The 19,487-nt window shown below is 34.8% G+C and overlaps 1 protein-coding gene across 3 annotated transcripts in view; it reads left to right on the plus strand.

The window, feature by feature from the left end:
- Positions 1-19,487, plus strand: part of LOC128993297 (TLD domain-containing protein 2-like) — a 456,668-nt gene that overhangs the window by 233,219 nt on the left and 203,962 nt on the right. The window contains exon 1 of one of the 3 annotated variants that reach the window (XM_054417095.1): positions 10,988-11,045. The exons of the other annotated variants lie outside the window; for them this stretch is intronic. Within the exon in view, the coding sequence (XP_054273070.1) occupies positions 11,032-11,045 (14 nt within the window). The 5' untranslated portion in view covers positions 10,988-11,031. Of the gene's footprint in view, positions 1-10,987; positions 11,046-19,487 lie in introns of those variants that run through there. 3 annotated transcript variants of the gene reach the window in all.

Below are 19,487 nucleotides of genomic sequence, written 5' to 3' on the forward strand. Positions count from 1 at the left end.
GCCCCGTGGTCGAAAACTCGACCAAATGTCTGTATTGTGGAAATTTCTCTATTTTCACCCCACGCTGTAAATAAAATATGCGATTGGAATTTCTTTCGTTTGTTTTGATTTTCTGTTTATATTTTGTTGTCACCAACGTGGCAACACATAAGGCCCATTATAATTATTTTAAAATTTAAGATTAATTTGTTGTGATTATTTTCAAACTATTTAAATTTATAAAGGGATTCTGCACATCTACAGGCAAATATCTTTCTAACAGTATGCGTAGGTTTGCTCTACGATCCACAGGAGCTGAGAAAAAAGTTTTCCAATAAACATGCTTTCTTTTAATATATAGAATTAGCCCCATGTTAAATCTCCATATGAAAAGTTTAATTTCCATTTTTGACCCTATTAACATAAATATTTTCAAAATACAGATAAAACCTGTACATATAGGACCGATAGCTTTTCTTTTGGTACAACCCGCGTGTAGTTCGGTCTAGTAATATTAGAGCTCGCCCCGTTGTCGAAAACTCACCAAAAGTATGTATTGTGCAAACTTCTCTATTTTCACCCCAAGCTGTAAATAAAACAACTTAGTTAATATCGTCACGTTTTGCAAAAGTGTTTTAATATATAAGATATTCTAGGGTTTCGAACCCTAGATTTTTTTTTCAATCTTATTTCGTATATCCGTGCTATTTTATGTAACAAAATTACAAATTATCTCTACAACTTTCACTCATTTCAAACATCAATCAATAATATTACCTTTAGTAAACGTTTTACGGCCTTTTTTTAGATGACATTTCAGCCATTCCGTTCGGAATTGCTTCTTTTTTGCTTAAGCTTCACGTTCTTATAATCAAAAGTTCTATATTTAGGTTGCGTCTGTTAAAATTTACGAAAACTTCTAAGGCGCAACTTTGGAGAACCGAAACTCCAATTCATTTGACACCGCGAGTATTTTGCATTCATTCTTCTATGAAAATAACACATACATTGAAGCTTCATTGAAAATTAATAATTCTTATAATTTAGAAGTCAGTGTTAAAGAATGCATTTACCAAATCTACAGTAACTTTGTTTAAAGAATTTTTTTCTTATACCACTAAAAACAATTTGAAACAGACAAAATAGTACATTTGTGTTATATACTTTTCCTATGGTAGATAGTCAAAGATATAGAAATCCACAGTTTAACACGCCTTAAAATGGAATTACACAAAGTCATACACAAGAACACTGTAACGTTCACACATAAAATCTTGGTTTACATTTTATTAAGACAAATCTGCTATCCAAATTAATTAGTTCGCCTACACTTTATTGTAAAAGTACAAGAATTTATGCAATATCTTCAACAAATCTACCCCGCCGAATGTTATGAATTATGCAATGTGGAAAGATAAGAAAGATTGAACTGATTTGTGAGGCATTGGATCAATAAAAGAAGTGGGTCAAGAATTGGATACGTCAAGATATGACTTACAATACAATATATTCGTGTCACATGTAGATGTAAGGTATGACTGACGTGCCAATACATACATATGTCTAGTAGGCGATCGATTTCGTAGGTGGTGGACAAGTTCAAATATTCTGAAAATGTCTGGGTCGTTTAGTTTATATTTTTCTTAGAATGTATCATAATCTATTTATTTTCAAGAGTTGTTAGCCTCCGGATTACGTTTGAATATTTATAATGGTTTAAGTACCTGCATTCAGTAATCCATACTGTTGCTTGTGGCAATTATAGTTTCAGTTCAGCTAGGAACCATCTTCAGGCCGTAAAAGCTGTCGTGCAGGATATTTACCTCCACATAGTGGATTACTGAATGCAGTTTCTTAAACCATTATAAATAAATCTATTCAGTTTTAGGTTTTACCAAAAATACAAAACTACGTTCTTCTAGATTGTGGTGACGTGTTTTTACATTTAGTGGTAATCTTAAGTAAGATTTTTTATTTTCCTATTTCAATTCAATTAGGTTTTGTTTTTTAGCTATATCTAAAAACTGCCTTGTTGAGGTTGTAGCAAATAACAGCGTTAAAAAACAATACTATAATTGAGCCGTTGACGTAGTAAACTGCAGTGAAAAGCGTTTGTCTTCAGTTTAATTTGGGAAATGCGTCAGCCGTACTGCGGTTACCATAGGGGCTGGCGCACACCGCTGGGAGCGCCATGTAGTTAAGGCGTGTAAATGGTCCCTGCGGTGTGCGCCATAACCATAGAACTACAACATGGCCAGAACCTTTGGTAACCATGGTAACCGCAGCACGGCTGACAGGGTGAATCTTCTAAGCTGTCCTAAACAGATTACAGACGAACGGCTTGACATACAGAGATGAAACAAAACTTTTCCCCACTAATTCATACCCAAGGAACAACGTAAAAATATTTTTACCATTTTTAAAATACAGGGTGTTCAAGAAACTGGGGGCCATGGGTTCGAATCTCAGAGTTTTTAAAAGTAAACATATGTCATATTATGCATCATTTTAAAGCTCTAGACTAGACAAACAATTTAGTGAAAACAGAACTCATTTATCTTTGTCCGTTTCAAAATGGCGGCCATTTTTATAGAAAATATTGATACTTAGGCCTACAGAATACCCTGTATCTTGAAAACCACTAAACTTATTTTCGTTCTGTTTGAAAATTCTTAATCCTCGTAGGTTCAGCTTTAATTTGATATACAACAAGTCAACATTTTAAAAACTAAATATTTTTTCTATGATTTTAATTTTTTTTTTTTTTTGTATCCTTGTAAATAAAAATTTTTAAATGGCAACATATGTCATTTTGTGTATCATTTTTAAGGTCTTGTAAAAACAAACAACTTTTAAATTTACACCAACCGTCTATCTTTGGTTGTTTTCTAGTAATTAACCAAAAACTCCAATTGCCCATATAAAACTCATGTTAAACGCACAGTATCATGGGAATAGTGTATCTGCATCCACTAATCTTCAGTACTGCACGTTTAACATGGGTTTTATATGGGCAATTGGAGTTTTTGGTTAGTAACTAGAAAACGACCAAAGATGAATAATGACTATTCTAAGACTATGGCCAGCTGAGAGTTAGGTTTAAATTCAAAAGTTGTTTGTTTTTACAAGACCCTAAAAATGATACACAATTTTACATATGTTGCCATTTAAAAATTTTCATTTACAAGGCTACCAACTTAAAAAAAATTAAAATCATAGAAAAAATTTTTAGTTTTTAAAATGTTGACTTGTTGTATATCAAATTAAAGCTGAACCTACGAGGATTAAGAATTTTTAAACAGAACGAAAATATGTTTAGTGGTTTTCAAGATACAGGGTATTCCGTAAGTATCAATATTTTCTATAAAAATGGCCGCCATTTTGAAATGGACAAAGATAAATGAGTTCTGTTTTCACTAAATTGTTTGTTTAGTCTAGAGCATTAAAATGATGCATAACATGACATATGTTTACATTTGAAAACTCTGAGATTCGAGCCCATGACCCCCAGTTTCTTGAACACCCTGTATTTTAAAAATGGTAAAAATATTTTTACGTTGTTCCTTGGGTATGAATTAGTGGGGAAAAGTTTTGTTTCATCTCTGTGTGTCAAGCCGTTCACCTGTAATCTGTTTAGGACAGCTTAGAAGACTCACCCTGTATATTAATTTAATAATTATTTTTGTGTATTGTGGTATATAAAAGATCATGTTAAAAGAAAGATTTTAAACAATCTGTAAAGTCACAAATCATCCTTTATGGTGACTTAATTAGTGATAAATTTGTTGAGACAGTTATTTTATTTATAAAAAAAGAATCCAATAACCATTTAGTGCTTAGTAATGACAATTAAGAGCTTAATTTATTGGGTTTTGATAACTAATGCTAATTTCTAAACAAATTGAGATTATTCTCGTTAACATTTCCGTAATATAATAACCATACGTTAATATTCACAATATTTACAATCAAGGTTTAACTTTCAAACAAAGTTTGTCCTTCACTCTCATATTTGGTGTTAATCAACTTTCTTGCTTTAGGTATTGAATTATTCAAAAGTTGTCAAATTCAAACCAAATGTTTGAACTTAAGAAATCGCGCACAGAAAAACTCTACTCCGAGAAATCCCACACAGTTGAATTCTTTGTGAGGATATATTTAGCAAGTCACTCTCTCACGTAACATTTACCTTGCGTTTAGTAGCCTGTCAGTAGAACAAGCCCATCATTGAGGCTGGGTAACATTGACACACTAGCATTGCCATTGTCGAGCAGTGAAACAAAAGCAGGGTCAAGAGAGTTCGCGGTACTCCACTACCAGTTGAAACAAATCTCTTGTATCTTATTTGGTTATAGATTTTGGCCGTAGAACGATTGGCACACATTTTTAGCCAATTTGGAATAGCACGACTGGCACAATGATTAGAGGGGATTAAGAAGGGTCAACCTGTAAGGTTCGGAAAGGCACGATTGGCACAACAGACCGGGAAGGAAGTAGCAGCCAGGTAGCCAGAATGCGGGAAAACGGAAATTGTTTCGTCCCCACAAATTCCCTGCTGTAGTGCTTATAAGAGTAAGCAAGGTGTCAGTTTGCGCGACAAATCTGCAGCTACGATCACTGCGCTAGCTGGATCCAAATAAAACTACACTAACCTAACCTAACTTAACCTAACCTAACCAAACTTAACCTAACCTAACATAACTTAACTTAACCTAACCTAACTTAACCTTAGAAAATACACAATATTACCGGCAAATGACTGTCGTAGAAGAGTTGACGGGGAATTTTAAACTTCCCGTTTTCCCGTTTCCCCTCGTTCGATGGCGTCTACCTTGTCGATCAGTTGTGTCAATCGTGCCTATTCCAAGTAGGCCAGTTGACCCTACTTATTCCGCTCAAATGATTGTGCCAATACTGCCATGGTCAGAAGATCCAAAAATGTGTGCCAATCGTCCCGTTCCCATAGATTTTACCAAGCTTGAATTTTGTAGTTTTGGCCAGACCACCCTTTTAAGGATCAAACAGAATTTGTTTGGGAGGTTGTATGTGGTCTTCAGCTTTGGATTATGATGCTTTAACATGTGCTAGTATATTACGAACAACTCGTAATGTTATAGTGAACTATTAGGGGAATACGGCATAGAATGGACCAATTTGGACAAATCCTCTATGTAGTACGATGGTAAAACAACCATGTTTTCCAAGAGGACTATTAGATCAATTATTAATTATCAATTATTTAAGATGGGGACGCCACTATGTGCGTATTTTAACCCAAATATGAGTGAAGGATGAGTGTAGAATGAGTGGCGCGATCTTGTAGTCTTGTTAGTGACCATGGCCGACATGTTCCTTAGACACAGCTGTTAATTAATAGCCAACAGCTAATTGCAACTAAGGGACCTACAGTTTATTGTGGAATCCGAACCACATTTTTTCCTCGTAATTAACGAATTGGTCTTATTATTAGGATAGTACTGCGGATAGTCGTAGTACTCACTAGTGCGGACGTTAGACCATGTAAACCTCGTGGTAACCCCCACTGGGACCTCATGTGGTCTCTATGAGCGTGCCCATAAGATACAATGTTTCGCATAGAGGTGCTGCTACTTCTACCTCTTCCTCTACCTATTCTAATCATTCTTCCACTACCTGGGATATAGATTGGTAATCCCCAACTGGCCAAAGTTAAATAAAATTCTATCTTTACCTAAAATCATATGTACAGTATTGACAATTGCGACTATTGGGGAAAACTTTTTTAAAGAAATTAGTTGTTGTTCTTGTTCATGTGTGTTGAGAATTGAACTTATTAGGCCTGTATTGACCAAGGAAGCTCTTAGGGGACAAGCAAATGTAGGTTGCATGGTGGTCGATAGTATCTACTCAATGAATGGGTCAAGAAAGATACATAGAATAGGTAACCCAAATATTGAAATTTGTGTACATGTGTACATTTGTTGAGACACTTAAGAAACAATCAACAATAAAGATTGGTAAACCAATAATGTGAGAAAACCCCTATATTTATTATTATTTGTGATTGTCAGCTATAAAGAGGAAAGTTAAAATTTTAACCTTAATGTTAAAACTTGATATAATTAGTTGGGAAATCTGAGTAATATAGTTGAAAAATATGAGCAATATAGTTGGGAAATCTACTTAAAATAGTTGGGAAATTCAAATAGTATCCCTCCAATTATTTTTTCATGCGACGCCCCTGGTTATCATAGTTGCCACGGTTGTTTGTAGGCTGCTAAAGTTCTGTTTACTAGTGCACTCTTATTGCACATTACATGTAATTGCAATGGAATTTTTTAATTGGTTCCCATCGTATTCAACCATAACCATGCACTGGCTCGTGTCCCGTTGTATAGTTCGTGACGTGATTACGTATAGACGGAAGTGGAAAAGCTCTCTCCACGACTGCTGTGCTCCACCGACGTCCATGTCTGTTTGTCATACCAGGTCGTATCATATGCAGTTTGTATGGTACAAATTGTGCTCGTTAAGGAGTGAAAGGGATTTCCATTCCTAATGGGAAACATGTAACCCTGTCTCGTGAACGGGCTGTTTGTGTTGTTGAAGGTAGGGTAGGCACATTTTCTGAAATAGAAAGTACACCTAAAAAAAGATGGTTACATCACAAATAGATTTATATTCTATTTTACAATATTCGCCAAGTTTGGTCCAAGCAACCGCTTCCTAAATGAGACTAAGAAATCACCGACTGAATTTATATCCGGTGGTACTGCTATCAAATTATAGCTCTATGGCGATAGGAAGTCAGCTTTCAGTCAATGGCTATGGGATGATTATTCAAGCCTAACGTTATAACAAATGCATTTTAGATTAATTTACGTCCCAAAGGTTGTCAAAGGCTATTTCAATTGGCTTTGTATGCTCACGTACAGGTCACACGTCGGTATGGACAAGCTGTACCAGTGTTTAATCAGAAATAAAATAAATAAATAGATTATGCCGACGTCAAACTCCTATTTCCACATAAATTTTACATTCTTAACATTCATGTGACCAAAACCATGAATACCGTGTATATTTGTAAACGGGTATTTTCAAAAAGAGTGCCACCACTATACAATTTTTGTCTATAAGTGAGGTTAGGCATTAGGTTGGATGGGTTAGGTTTGGTTAGGTTTTGAATGTTCATAGGGACAAATTAAATAGTGGTCACTATCTTCTCAAAAATATTTAAATAAAGACTGTAAAGTTTAACTGTTAATCTGTAAACTAAAGAGAGTAAATAGTTTTGTTTGGCTTGGTCAATAAGATAGCGTGTTAAATAAAAAAAATAGTAATAAGTATAAACGCTTTCTGATTGTTGATCAATTTAATTAAACTGGACACATTTTGACATGGGAATTGTATATCTGATTCTATGAATAGTCCTATCTATTTCAAAGTTCCCTACCAAAATTCACCTAAAGCAGTGACCTCCGTTGAAGCCAGGTCATCAACTTCAGACCGTGCGAAAGAAACACCGCAGACCTCGACCCAGCTAGTAGTTTTCCCAGGCTTGCCAACCATGGAGAACGAGATTTCCCAGCGGAAAATTCATCTGTGGTACATCCGTCGCGGCGGTCGTCGACCGTAGAAAGTAAACTTTCGTCGCAAGGCCGAGTAAAAACGTCCATAAACGCGGAACGCGGCTTTGCCATTCTCGGCGGCGACAGTGCTGCTAATGCCGTAAACAAATTACGTCAGTTCCCGGTGGAAAAAAGTACGTCTGATTGTCGTAGGACAATTTGAAGGCGATTCTGCCGAAAGTACAATGACTTTCGTTAAATTAACAGTTGATGAAAAATTACATGTTTTTTTCAATTTGTACCATACTCTTGTATAATTGAGCCAGAGGACAATTATTGTGCAAAAGTGCAGTAAAGCGGTAACCTTTCTTGTCATTTTTAAATACGCGAATTCAAAATGGGTACGTTGTTATCATACCGACCACACCGATTAATCGACTTCCAAATAAGATTTTAATTAGTTTAAACAATAAAATCTAACTTAACCTAACCTAAAACATAGTCCACCCTTAGGTTAGGTTTTAATTATTAGGCGTGGTCGGGTTACTACAAAAGTACCAAAAAAAAGTCAAATCAATTTTAGCTATTAGTATGAAATTAGTATTCCGGTTTGTTAGGCCTTATTTTATTTTCAAGCCCATTGATTATCGACAGTATAAAATATGCATGACGAAAAAATCAAATTTCACAAGATCCTCTATGTTTTTTTTTTTTTCAATTCCAGTTTTTGCCATTTCAAGTACTTTAAATCAGGGATCCTACTCAAGAGTTATGCTATAGAGTTACGTGTATGTATACTCAATGGTAATATACAGGGTGTTTGGTAGTCAGTGTCAAATAATTTAAGGCATTATTAAGCACGCAAATTGTGATAAAAATACGCAATTTTGGATAGTTATATCTCACTCCTACTTCCAGCAACAGCCATTTTTCCAAATTTCTTGACATTGCCTAGTAAAATCTCTTTTTCCTTAACTTTTAACCTACATAATGATATTTTCAATTGCATTTTTAGAATTTTCATTAAATTTTCTATCAGAACACGTATAATATGGTACGGCTTAACCCATTCAAAAGTTTGTAAAATCGACTTAAATAACAAATTTGGACAAATCGATAAAAAGGGCGCTTAAGAAAATGTTTTATAAAGTCGTGTTAAAAACTGTCAAATAGTATAAAAACATCTCCACATTAATCTTCACAATTAACGCAACATGTGACACGTTATGTCAGCCTATTGGGAGAAATATTGCGTTAAACATAAAATTTATACTTTTTTCATTAACTGCACTCATTAATTACAAGAACGCATTTAGTTAAATTTGTGTGCAAAAGGTATCTGTATAATTAAGTATACCCCAAGTAAACTTGTAAAATCTAAAATTTTAGTACACATTGTATACCATAGTACATAGTCAAAGAGCTTTGAATGATTGAATACCAGGTTAGTTTAGAGAATTTTATAAATAGTAATGTAAAGAAATTTGGAAAAATCTCAAAATGGCTGTTGCCGGAAGTAGGAGTGAGATATAAATATCCAAATTATGTATTTTTCTCGCAATTTGCGTGCTTAATAATGCCTTAAAATATTTGACACTGACTACCAAACACCCTGTATATATCAATGTACATCACTATTAGGTAAATACTTTCATATTGTACAAACAGATACAATAAGGAATGGATTTGGTAATGGCTCTATAGGGATGATCATGTTCCATTACAGTGTAAAATAACTAGGTTATTTACTAAAATCTTTTGTATTTGTTGTAAAAAATATTGATATTAAGTACTGCAGGTCAAACACGATTGTCACTTAAGTTTAGACTTTTGTCATATGTAGCCTATATTATAAGAAACTTATGTATGAGAACTCATTTTTAGAACATTTACAAAAAATATCAATTTCTATATTAGTTTATAAGTTCTCCATAGCACCACCCTAATTTTGATTTCTCAAAAGAAAAAATAACTGAATAGTAATAGTGATTCGTACCTATATAAGATTATACAAAACTACTATTTTGTAAAAAAAAAAACGCTAATCTTTTTACTTAATAAAAAAATATCAAATATGGAAATACAGAGTCACAAGGAAGCTCAGTTGGCATTACTGCACGGAACACTTTGACACACCTGATTTAATCAACTGTATTCAATTTGGCGCCAAACGACCGCCCTGACCCGAATGGGGAAATCATTTCACGGGTAACTCTCTGATTAGCCCGGGCCATTATGCAAAACCCCATAGATTGTATGGGGGTGGGGTACAACCCTCCCCTTTAAACTGGGAAACTGCAAACTCATTGTCGTAATTAGGGTCGTGTCGTCAGCTGTTTTTGAAACCTGACACCTGTTTAATATAACGCCCCGACCCTTTCTGACTATGTAATATAGACGGTTCCTGCTCTGACCTATTTGCTGATTTTTATTTTGCAATTCAGCATTGTAATGTTTTTGATTTGGATTTTTTAAAACATAATTATAAACAAAAAGAATGAAATATAGATTGTCAGCCGTGCTGCAGTTACCAGGGTTGCCAAAGGTTCTGGCGCACACCGCTGGGAGCGCCGTGTAGTTACGTAGCGCGTACGCTGTAACTACATGGCGCTCCAAGCGGTGTGCAACAGAATCTTTGGTACCACAGCACGGCTGACAGTCTATAATTAATTCTTTTTGTCTATGACAAAAGAACTCAAGAGAGTACGTTGTTCAATAGTTCCACAGTTATCACGAAAGTGCTATTGTTTTTATCACAATTTTCAATAACATACAGTAGTTATTTCAATATTTTCCAAGATTATGCTGTAGTTGATCTATAAACTGAATAAACTGTAGTTTGTTCTCCAATTTTAATTACTGTACTGTTCTGTACTTTGATCCACAGTTTTCTAAACATACTTGTAGTTTATATTAAAATTTTCAATAATATTGTAGTTTGTTTAATAATTTTCAAGAATTTATTTTAGTTTGTCCAACAATGCTCAAGAACATTCGTTTATTGAAGTATGTTCCAAAGTTTTTAAGAAGATATTGAAATTTGTTATTTGTTCTCCAAATTTCAACACTGACTGAATTTCAGTACCTTGATCCACAATTTTCAGATCATACTTGTAGTTATATAACAATTTTCAAGTACATACTGTAGTTTGTATCGAACCCTTTTTGGAAGTAGGCCTACCCACATGCTGCAGCTTGTTCGACAATTTTTTAGAAAATACTGTCGTATGTCACATGATTGCCAACAACGTTGTTGTATATTCACAATTTTCAAAACCCCGAAACAATTCTTCTCAATAATTCCCACTGAAAAGATCCTTAACCGCAGGTCAACAGCCAATAATCTTCACTATTGAATCTGCTAACAAACACACATGCTTGTCTGTTCTGCGTTATCAGCAGCCCCCACCAGTGATAACGTCCCCTCCCCCACATTGACAGTAGTGTCTGTGCGCGCCGCGAGTATGGCCGTGTGTTTAGTGTTGTGACTGTGAAATTCCGTAAAATGCAGCGGTTCTGGTATGTCTTCAAATGGCTTTGTTTCTACGCTTTAGAAATACCTATAGAGGAAGGGTAAGGTAGATTATGACCGTGTGAGATTTGCGTTGTCTTCGGGGGTTGCGGAAGATGCTGTACAAAGACGCTGTACTCTCGTTTCCTTTCTTCTTACCACGAACTTTGTGTTTTCGTTTGATTTTGTAAAGCACATTCTATTCGACCTAGATATAGTGTAGATTAAATTATTTAAATACTACCTACTTTACCAAACATAAGTACTTTCATAGAAAATTCTTTAGTATACACTTTCAAAATCCTGATAAATTTCGGATTGGTCGAATATTTGAAGTGTTACTAATGTTTAGTGTAGGTACACCACCCTCTATAGAGGTGTTGCTCAAATACTTTCCCAAAAACAGTTATTTTTACGAAACAATGCAAATAAGAACACAACTATGTGAGAAACGACTAATATAGGGTTTCAATGTTTTGAGTTTAGGCCTATTTATAAGTTCTCGGGCACACAACTGGTATTTAAAACTCGCCCAATATTACCATTGTCATAAAAGCTATTGTAGTTCCCATTCTAACCTATGATTAAAGTTTAGATTTTAAAACTTGAATTGTTCAAAGCTACTGAGAATTCTGGTTTTTACTTGTTTATTACATTACAGAACTTGCCGACGTTGAAAATACTTGCAAAGAAAATATTTTACTAATTATTTCATATGTTTAAATCCGTTGAAGAGTTTTCGAACCTATAATTCATAAGGTGTTCGTTCAACACGTGTCAATATACACTGTAAGTTAACTGACAGAACAAAAACCTCATTGAGCCATACAACTTCAAGGCCTGACAATTTTAACACTCTGTTAATGTTCAAGTTTGTGGAATATATTTCGTACTTACAAATTCTTATGAAGTATTGGATTAGTGTTCTTAAAAGTTCTCTCTTAATGTTCAAACGTTAAAACGTTAAGCTAAACTAAAATCTGAATGTTTACATGTGAATTTTGGACATTCACGCTTTCCGGCAGAAAATCGTCACGTTTAGCAAGATTAATAGCACATTCCAAGTACTCTAGACAACGGGCATGATAAAACGTTAAGCTAAACTGAAATCTGAATGTTGACATGTGCAGAATTTTGGACATTAACGTTTCCGGTAGAAAATCGTCACGTTTAGCAAGATTAATAGCACATTCCCAGTACTAGACAACGGGAAAATATCGTACTCAAAACATAAGTAGCTGATTTAATAATAAGCTGATTTAATTCCACCTCTAAGTGCGTCCCAGTATTTGCCGTTAAAAAGAATCGTAAGTTGTAAGAGACCAAAGGGAGAAACAGTTTTGAAATTATACTTTTACGCTTTTAGCTACACTTGATTGTTCCGAAGGAGCGTTCACGTTCACTAAATGAGTCTGTCCTACTTCCAACAATGCCAATTAAAGTTCATTGTAGTGTAGATGTGTGTTCGAAACGGTACACAGTGTACAGTTCGGTCATAAGTAATGATTCTTTCGAAACGCCTGCAATGTTTTTGACGTTTTAATTCAAAACTATTTACAGTTGAACTATTTTCAGAGCTGGTCAGTTTGTTGTAGTGTTGTAGTTGCATTAATGCAGCACAAAAAAGGCGTGTTTAAAGCTAAGAGATAGCAAGCTTAAATTCTTCAGTATAATATATTTTCACACACCAAGTATGTAAGTATGTAAGTAAGTATGAATGGATTAATAACTGAAAACAGTAATAATTTCTCATCCATCATATGACGTAGGCAATGATATAATCTTTCTTTGCATTATGAACCTCGAAAAATAATATTTTTCAACGTATCCTCCCGAGCCAATATTTATTCACATATTGATAACACGGTTTACCGCCCAAACACAATAGAAAGAGGAAATGTCTGTTAATGTAAACAGCTGTGGGTGATAAGACGTATTGTGAAAGTAAACAGCTGTTTGGGATAAACATGGTTACGTGGTACAGATCAGCTGATCGATTATTGACTGCAACTTAGTTCTCCCCTCCTTCATCCACCAATCACCAATCAGATCGCAGCACAGGTCAGTCGGGCTTATCGTTTATCTCGTTGACCCCAATCATTATAATCAATGGCACAATACGATGGAATTTGACAACTATTTTTATGTGTGCATTTTTGTTGAAAGTTGTGTTCAGTGTGGAGAAAATTTGGATTAAAATTAAGTAGGGGGGATAAATAAAGGAATAAAGCCCCATACAGTGTTGGAATTAAGTTATTGATGCAGGCATTTTCTAACGAACTGTTTATTTTTTTTTATGAAAAAATGTGCGTTTGATTGTTCGATAACAATTTGTTTACACTTTTTCATCCGTGGTTGTGACAACATGTATTTATATCTAATCACGGAAAACCAGAAAATTGCCGTTTGGCTTGAGAAAAACGTTGGTTTATATTTTACTTTAGTTCATCATTGAGCATTTTTGTGCAAAATTATATGCTTTGACCTCCAAGCTAAATACAATCAATGAATTGGTTTCACAAAGAGTGCAAATCTTGCCGTCAAGTCTTCGTTCATAAGTTTACATAACATTAACATTTAAGTTAACCTAATCAAATGTTAAACTTTCTGTAAGTTTGTCCTTTATGCGTCGAAACGTCCTTTCACCGAGAAGCTTGATAGCTTTGTTTTATTTATTCCTGGCATGGTTTTATTCCCATGTTGGATTTTTTCAGTCCCTTTTTTCCATAGTTACCACGTCAAGCTTGATTATGGTACCTTCTTTTTACCATAATCAAGTTACCTTCAAGTTACAAAGTTACCTTCTTTAGCTAGCATTTGCTTTAGTTACATTTTGCACGGCAAAAAAGCTGAAAGAATAGGACACATATTTGGGGATTGGTTCTAAAAATTACGTAAGATCCTTATACCCTAATACTAGCTGTAATTTTCTTTAGCTCTGAACAATATTGTTTTCAATCGTGGCCCAAGCCATGTGGCAAGGAAGGCACTAGACAAGCTACTGCATAGTTGTTTTATACAATATATTGACACTTTGGTCACTCTTGGGACAAAACAACAACACAACATCGTTTAGTGGAGCCTCAGTGACTCAACAGTGACACGGTTAAAGAAAATTGAAAACATGTGAAAACGCGGGTTTCACTGGGGAAAGCGGCGTCGTGACTGGCTTATGATGCTAATGAGATGGTGAACTTTGCTGAAGGCTTTCTGTTGTTACCTGAGGACCAAGCTTTGCTTTGAAAACTTACTAGGAAGATTCTTCGTCAATCTCTTTGAGGGTTCTGAAGTTTCGATTGAGAAAGGGGTGGATGTCGCATTTATATTACTTTATCTTTGCAAACTATTTTGTTTGAAATACTTCTTTGATAGTCTCTCGGATAATAATATAAAATTTTTATAATCGAACGTAATATGGTTCTTGACAAAATGAGGGCCTTCGATATTTAAGTTAGCCTATGCAAACCAATGTATGTTAATGGGGTTAGGTTAGGTTAGGTGTTGTTAGGTTAGGTTGGAAAGGGACGAACTGTAGATCCAGAAATGTCAACCAAAGTTTATTGCCCATTATCCGGGGGAAGGGGGCACATTTTAGGTTAGGTTAAGCAAGTTTCTAAATTGTTAAACGCAAACCGCTATGAAATTGGTTATTGTAATTAAATCAATTATTTTCAGTTTTTTATGTTCATTGACTATTTCATAATTTTACCTCCAGTATCGTAGAGGAAATTTCAATAGTGGTGTCCCTCTTCTTGAAAAGATTGCATTCTTCTGGATCAAAAAATAATTGTTTTTATCTCCGTTAGTTCTTATTCATCATTTCTTCTTTAATTTCTTCATACAATTTTATTCTATAAAGTCGGTGTTTTTTACGAAGGTGTTGGTAGGTGTAATAAAAACGTTAGGCCTACATATTTCTGCGAATTTATGTAAAACTAAAATATATATTATTTTTACAAGCAATTTCGGGATTGTTTCACTAATTATAGTCCCACTAAACCGTTGTTCTACAGACTTTTCCGTTGGTTTGCTTTTTAAAACCGAAAGTAACAGCTTACCTTACTTAAAAAAAATTACCACACCAATAGGTTAAGCGTTTAATTAGTTTATGGCATAACCTACCAGCGAACACTAACCTACATCCATAACTAAGCGATTTCTACTTCAGTAGTATTTATGGAGTAAACAGCAACCGGAATAAAATGTAGCATTATTATTCCACGGTGATACTCACGATTTGACCTTGACCTTGTGAAGACGATGGGGTCTCTCCCACTGAGCCATTGACCTACTTACAGACGATCCAGCCCGCCAAAATAAACAATAATTGAAAAAAAAGTTAAAGGAGCCATAAACAAATAAATATTTAACCTATCGGGGTTTTTTCAGAGGAAGGTCTCCACTAAAGTTTCCTCACAATTAAATTGTTTTCAAATGAGTACCTTGCTATTGAAAACCGTGTTAGTAAAGCTAGCTTAACCTAATCTAACCTAACCTAACCTAAACTTTGGTCTTTCCGCAGTTTAAATAGTGGCAGCCCTCTTCTGAAAAATCTTCAACCTATCCATACGTGAAACAAAAATACACTATCGTTTGACATTTGCCTTAAGTTCTAAAATGTCTCGTAGCGTTTAATAAGCTTCCTCTGTTATAATTTAACATTTTCCAGGAACTTATCAAAGTGAATGTTTCCCGGGCGAAATCAAGAAGGAGCAATCAAGTTTCTAATTGATACAAGTCGTCTTGGATTTCACGACGATTTTCACCACTTTTCTCTCAAGTGGATATTTTTCGTCGGATTTTTGTTGATGCTCTACGACCGTGTCGGAATTGTATTTCACAAGGTGTAAGCATATTCAATTTCCTTTTGATTCGGTTTTGTTCAACACAATATTAATATTTTTAACACCCGGAACAAATGAAGGTTTGAGCAATGGTTTTGGCAGCAGCAAAGATTTTTAGTGTTCAGTGAGCTATATCAATTCGCTTTGAAGCAGTTTTAGTAGTTTTTTTTTTATTATTTTATAAAGCAAAACATTCATGTGTAACTTTATAAAAAATAAGGAGTATATGAAAAAATAACAATTCAAATTTGTCCTATACAAATAAAGGTGATGTAAACTAACCTAACCAAACCTAACTTGCATAGAGCAATTTTTTATGATTCGCAACTCTTCTTAAAATAGCCAAAGATAATTTCGTAAATACCATAAGTTAATTATTTCAATTGAACTTTCTCCAAATTAAAACAATATTATCAAAAAGTTTTCACTCGTGTTTAAAATCCATATAGTTTGTTCTCAACTTTACTTGTTATTTTATCTTTTTAAATTTAACAAAGATATTTATTTATTAATATAACCGTAAGTGTGTTGGTTAAGATCGTAATGACCGTGTTTCTGTTTCAATATTGTTTTGAAACTTTTGAACACCTAAAAATGTTGACATTGATTTAAAAAATGCATTTAGTTAAAACAGCAAATGTTTGGGACGTAAATTCTACACGTAATTTATGTTAGTTTGATCTTGAAATCGGCCAAAAATAATAATTAACATAAAGATTTGTTACACCAGACTGCTTTATATATATTTTCCGAGCACTGCATGGACATGATCACATTGCCACAACTGTAAGTACGCAAAATAGCTCATTCCCGCTCACCAATCAGCTGATTTCACAGTTGCCATTTCTACATCAATAACAGCCGCGTATCCGGCACGTTAGTTAACAACCTAAAATATCGTAACCTTAAAATATATATCTAAAATGTTAATTTGTGTTATTATACTGTAAGTTAGTTATGGCGGTAGGAAAAATCTTGTGTATTTTACGAATTGTTGTCAACCCCCAGGAAAGGTTTCTCTGTTGATGGATTTGTAAATAAAATTATATAAGTAGTCATTTCATCATCTATTTAAAAAAATTCTCAACTGACACACATAACCTGTAATAATCGTACCGTAAAACATTTTTATTTATTTCCTCCCAACGGACCAAACAAACCAAATTACAATTGTAACATAATACATTGCCACATTGTAAACTCACAACTAAAACCTCCCGCTTCACGACATTGTGACAGCTAAATTCCATTGGTGATTGGCCAGAATTAAACCCAGAACTTCTTGACAAAGTTCTCTAGGTGTAACCACTAGACTAGCTCAACAGACTTTGATTAGGAAGACTTGTGGTGAAAGGCGAGCTTGGATCAAATTACGTAGTCTCCAGGCTCAGACGACGCGGCGCCGTCCGTTATCAAAGGGAAATTTACATTTAGGGCCAAGGTCAAGGTCAAGGTCGGTCTACAAGTTTTGTTATCAGGAGGCTCACTTCAAACAAGTCGGTGCATAACAACACATAACGCCCAGCTGGTGGGTTTACAATGTTGATTCAGTACGACGTGAGGTATGAGATACAATAATGTCGGTTGGCTAGGAGCGGAATTCATGAACGTTCCTTAAGAAGTAAAAGAGTACATTTTATAACTACATGTAATTAGTATCTGGAACATAAATTTCATTTCATAAAGTGATTCCTCTGTTAATTTAGGTACTTTTAGGTATTTTTTTGCTATACGCTTGTGCTATTGCACAGGTAGGCCTACGGTGTAGTGCTTCAAATCATCCTGTTGATAGTCGGAAATCAATTTTGTCTTAGAAATATCTAAGATAATTTTCTAAGATCTAAGATATTTCTAAGACAGAATTGATTTCCGACGGTCAAAAGATGATTTGAAGCACTACACCGTAACTAATCAACTCCACCGGTCGTGCATTAATTGCGCCCAAGAGATCCTTAATTGTGTCAAACCCTCAAAGGGTCCCAAAAAAATTTCCCTAGTAGGGGTGAGTTGCCGAAAGAAGGAATGTCCTTGTTTACATGACATCCTATCCTAACCTAACCTAATCTAACCTAACTTAACCTAACCAAACCCAACCTACCTTACTCAATTATACAGTCAAAGAGGGCCGCCACTTGGTGCAGTTGAACGTATTGGGTGGCTCCCTGGAGTAGTTGGCGCAATTCGGGAATACCCGACTACAGACTACGGAAAGTATTATATTGTCTGTGACCCGACTACCTGACTCAGATCAGTTGGCGCATTTAATGCTCAATGCCCACCCACTCAACCTTATCGATCTAAATTACCTTTAATAACGCTAGTCTTACATTTTTCATTATTGTTAACAAGATTTACGTAAATCTCCGATTTCTTAACAACTGAATCGTGAAGTTGAAGTTTTAATCTACCCTATTTTTTAATTTGTTCCTCGTCATTGATTTTTATTTTATCAAAACAATAAATCTTCAGTCAGTATAGATTTGTCATTATTTATTTATTTTACAAGTTTTTTATCATACTTATAGTTTTGGCGTCCGTTACATGGTATGATTGATTACACAGCAGATGCAGCAGACGCAGATTGAAAATATGGTCAGTTCAGTAGCATCACAATTGACTAAAGATCCACTCATGTTTTAGTTGTGGTTGTAGCTTGTTACGTAAAAAGGGTCCTGTTCAAGTATTCGTGAGCTGGTCTACATGGATGAGATATATCAGTAAAAGTGCCTTAGGCCAAAACACATTTCGTAGTAAATCATTCAGGTCAATGCCACACGTCTCTAGGATGACATTGACACATTAGGCTTAGTCTACTCAGTCATTCAGGCCTAGATAAGACCAGAGGGTCTTTAAAGTAAATCGTCTAAAGGTACTTCCTTATAGATATCAAAATTGACGTTTTGTTACAAGGACTAAACATGTCTCATTTATATACACCAATTTTAGCCATTTGGAGGTTTACAGCACATTTAACATTTACTTCGTTCAAACTGAGTCGTATTTTCCCTGCTAAATAGGAATTAGGTTAATTTGTTGGAGTCAACTAATTATTTTCATAGCAGCCTTCTGTTTCTAGCAATGTGTTCTGTATTAGCATTATTATTGCGTTCTACTTTGCTTACGAAAAGCCTAAATCTAGATTACCGTTTTCTACCTTCAACTCACTTAAACTAACCAGTTTAAAGGTGTATTTTCAAATACTTTTATAGTCAATTATGAGAAGAAGAGAACGCATACTTTGAAAAAAAAATACGAATAAAAAACTCTAAGCTTATAATATTGTTTCTCTCCAAACTATATTTTATTTATACCTATGAATTATGATTTTTGAGTGATTAGGATATCAGTAACAAAACTGGGTATCCTGTGTGAAATGCTTGCCTAACTACGTTCTGTTTATCATAAATCGGCTACAGCTGGTTCATACAGATGGAATAACTACTTCAGTATAATGTTGATGACAGAGCTCATTTGAATCACATACCTAGCTACATACACATACATAGTTATTTGATTGTAAGTTATAACTTTAATCCCACCATCTCCCTTGAGCGGTGTAGCTCATGAACGTAGGTGGATGTCCAGGGAAGCGATCAGTGGTCTACC

Source organism: Macrosteles quadrilineatus, unplaced genomic scaffold (genome assembly GCF_028750875.1).
Source record: "Macrosteles quadrilineatus isolate MER2022 unplaced genomic scaffold, UCM_ALF_1.0 Scaffold_4__1_contigs__length_99947679, whole genome shotgun sequence".
NCBI lineage: Eukaryota > Metazoa > Arthropoda > Insecta > Hemiptera > Cicadellidae > Macrosteles > Macrosteles quadrilineatus.